General features: G+C 33.0%; 1 protein-coding gene across 1 annotated transcript in view; it reads left to right on the top strand.

Annotated features, from left to right (window-relative positions):
• The window catches only part of LOC118748081 (chromatin modification-related protein eaf-1), a gene marked incomplete in the record, with an annotated part of 80808 nt that overhangs the window by 4497 nt on the left and 73067 nt on the right, over positions 1–3244 (top strand). The window contains 1 exon segment of the mRNA XM_036482381.1: positions 98–290. Coding sequence (XP_036338274.1) covers positions 98–290 — 193 coding nt within the window.

Here is a 3244-nt window from a genome sequence, read left to right as displayed (position 1 = left end):
AGCAGCGTCGGTTGCGCAGGTAAGACAAAATCAACAAAAAAAAAAAACACTCATAAATAAAAACTAACTTTTCCAATTCTTATAAATACTTACATAGCTTGAAGATGAATTGGGCGAATGTGGCACACAGCCCGGTGCCATACAAATGGTAACGTCTGGGGCAATAATTTCCGCTGGCTCCATACAAATGTCCAACGAAACTCAAATCATTCATCACGGCCATTCGCAACATCAACCTCAGCATATTATGCAAAGCGCAGTTATGGAATTAAAACCACAACAGCCAATCGGTAAGTTTTTATTTAATTTGTTTACATTTAGTATAGTGTGTGACTGTTCGTATTTGAGGAAGGTATACCTGGTTAGCGGCAAGATTTTGTGACAAACATTTTTTAAGCATTATCAAATTTATGTTTCTCTGTGATAAGAGATGGTTATCGGACTGATATTAATATCAAAAAATTATATTGTAGCTCGATTATGTTAGCATTGGTTTTACACCATTCTAAAACCCGAAGTTATAAAAAAGTTGGACCTAGGTTTTTAGATAAGCAAGTTTTATCTCTGAAAAGCGTTGGAAGCATGTTTACTCCATGTTTTGCTCCCCAAAGTTCAGCAAAAAATCAAAAAACAGCTTATAACCTGGAAAATTAAAATAGAAGTTAAAAAAAATATATTTCGCAACAAGGATTCTGAGATTTGGTTATTTGTAATGATGGAATCGCGAACGAAAAAATTAAAACATGCACGGAGCACTATGAATATTTCCAAATAGAGGAGAATTTTTGTTGGAGTTATCATTTCTGAATCTTTTAAATTCCTATAAATACAAATTTGTAACGTTGATAATTTAATAACACAAATGTTTATTACATATGTATTTACTACAAATAAGTATGCAAACAAAAGTCGGCTGCCAGAGTGAACCAATTTAAATACTCATGTAAAAGTCCTCATTTATTACGACTTAGAGTACAGCCCATTTTCGCTTTAAGCTAAATCGCGATTTTAGTCGGCTTGCTTCTGTTAATTAATTGCATTTCAAAGTTCTACAATGTTCATTTTAGTTTTACACTCGCTACCCTGCTAGCAGTTTCGTTATCTAATGTTTAAGTATGTTATCAATATAATTAAAAGACTTTATAATACACTATGATCGTTTGCGAGGCGATGTGAAATTATTTTCAATTGTGTCGATTGCAATGACCTCACATATAAAGCTAGTAAGTAAGAAATGGGTCTTGATACGAATTGAAAAAATTTGTTTTCTTTAATACATATGCATGTACATACATATTGATTTCTTGTGCATATTTTAGTAAATATTTTGTAGTACATACATATGTATGTAGATAGATCAGTTAACTCTTTGCACAAGTACAGCGCATTTCGACGTTTTCCAATATCAAATGACTTAGTAAGCTTGTTTAAAAATGTAAAAAAACGTTATCTTCAAAGCAGTTTCTTTTGTCCGCACATATTTACAATTATAGAGTACAATTATTCGAGTAAATGTGTTGCGCTGCTATCTACGTATGTAGTATGTATGTGTTACTGTCTCCGTCACGATAAATAGTTTACTCATTTCAATGAATGGTATTGCATCAGTCATTGACTTTCGATAATCAAATACTCAGCCGTTAGCGTATCATAAAAAATTGGTTTAATAATCTTTCGTCTGCACTATCCGAAGTTATCGGTTAAATACTATTTTTTCATAAATTTAGCTACAAAATGAGCTGTACACTAGAGTTGTCCAACTATCGATAGTGACGCCGTTCGATATTTTCGATAGTTTCAGTTCTCACTATCGATATTATCGATTGTGCTATTGAAATTAAATCAAAAATTTTTTTAATGAAAATTTCAAGTAGGTATTTGGTAGATTTTTTCGCTGTTATGCATTGTATTTTAAAATTAATTAGAACCTTTTAGGCGTGCTGTTGCATTAATAAAAAAATAACTTAAGTTTTATGTTTAAATTACATACATACATACGGACTGCGATAAAACGATACAAACGCGACATTTCAATCAGTTTTCATGATTTTTTTTTTAAAAAAGTATAGCCTATACAACCAAAATCGTAAACATCCAAATTTAAATCTTTGTACAGAAACTAGCAAAATCAACAATTTAATCAAATATAAAGGATTTTAACTATAATTTCTCGAAAAATGTTTGCTTTGCAGTTTTGTATCCAAATTGTAATATCACAAACTGCATGTTTGAAGTTGCAAAAATCCGGTTCATTTTAGACATTTTTTTTTCTTTCACATACAAAAATTTTCTAACACATATATACCTAATTTGTATGGTGGAAATGCGTAACATAGTGGATAAAAAATATCGATGGTAATAGAAATAAAAAACTATCGACACTATCGATAGCGCTATCGGTAGTTTGACAACTCTCCGGTACATTAAAGACGGACCTCTATAGCACGCGTATCCGTATGCGTGCGTTTAAAATTTAAGCCTCAAAGTCAAAGTCCATACAGCTTTCTTACGTTTTTATGCACTGTTACAACGCATTCCACCTATTTGTTGTTGTTATTGTGACAGCATGACATTTCACAAAGAGTTTCGACGTACGCTTCCTGTATTTTCAGATATAATCTAGGCCGTAACATTTAAGGCTCAGATAACTTACGTAAGAAATCACCTATGATTACTCAACTTAGCCAGAAGCGAAAATATATATATTTTTTCTTCTGGTATTTTCCTTTTCAGCTGATTGTCACTTTGCCGGGCACGATTACGATAACCGATAAAAAAAATAACATTGAACACTAAATATCTTTAAAACTAGAAGGTTCCCCTTTGCCGCCTATAAGCCACATGAATTAATTCCTGAATAAAAATATATCGCATTGGGCATAATATTAGGTTACGTTACGTAAATCAAGTCTAGACTAAATGAGCCTTTACATAATATACCACCCGACTGTCGTGGGAACGCATTTTCTACAGTTTTATAGTGCTTTGTTTGTATTTGCAGTGATGCACTCGCCACTTAATAATTAGCAGAGGCGCATAGAATGCGACACCCCCTCGTTTATTTTGTCCGCCAAATACTTCTGCTTCTACATAGAGCCCCCACAACTGTGTAACCTCCGGCACGACCCCTGCAGCCACTGGGCGAAATCTTCTTACCTTTTAAATTGCTTCTAGGCTATTAAAACGCTAGTTAGTTCTTGGCAAATCATGCATTGCATATTTATTACACATATCTCACAGTATT

This window comes from Rhagoletis pomonella, unplaced genomic scaffold (genome assembly GCF_013731165.1).
Source record: "Rhagoletis pomonella isolate Grant_MI unplaced genomic scaffold, Rhpom_1.0 Rhpom_scaffold_00012, whole genome shotgun sequence".
Lineage (NCBI taxonomy): Eukaryota > Metazoa > Arthropoda > Insecta > Diptera > Tephritidae > Rhagoletis > Rhagoletis pomonella.
The sequence above is the reverse complement of the archived record's forward strand: the minus strand, read 5'-3'. Positions and strand labels throughout refer to the sequence as shown.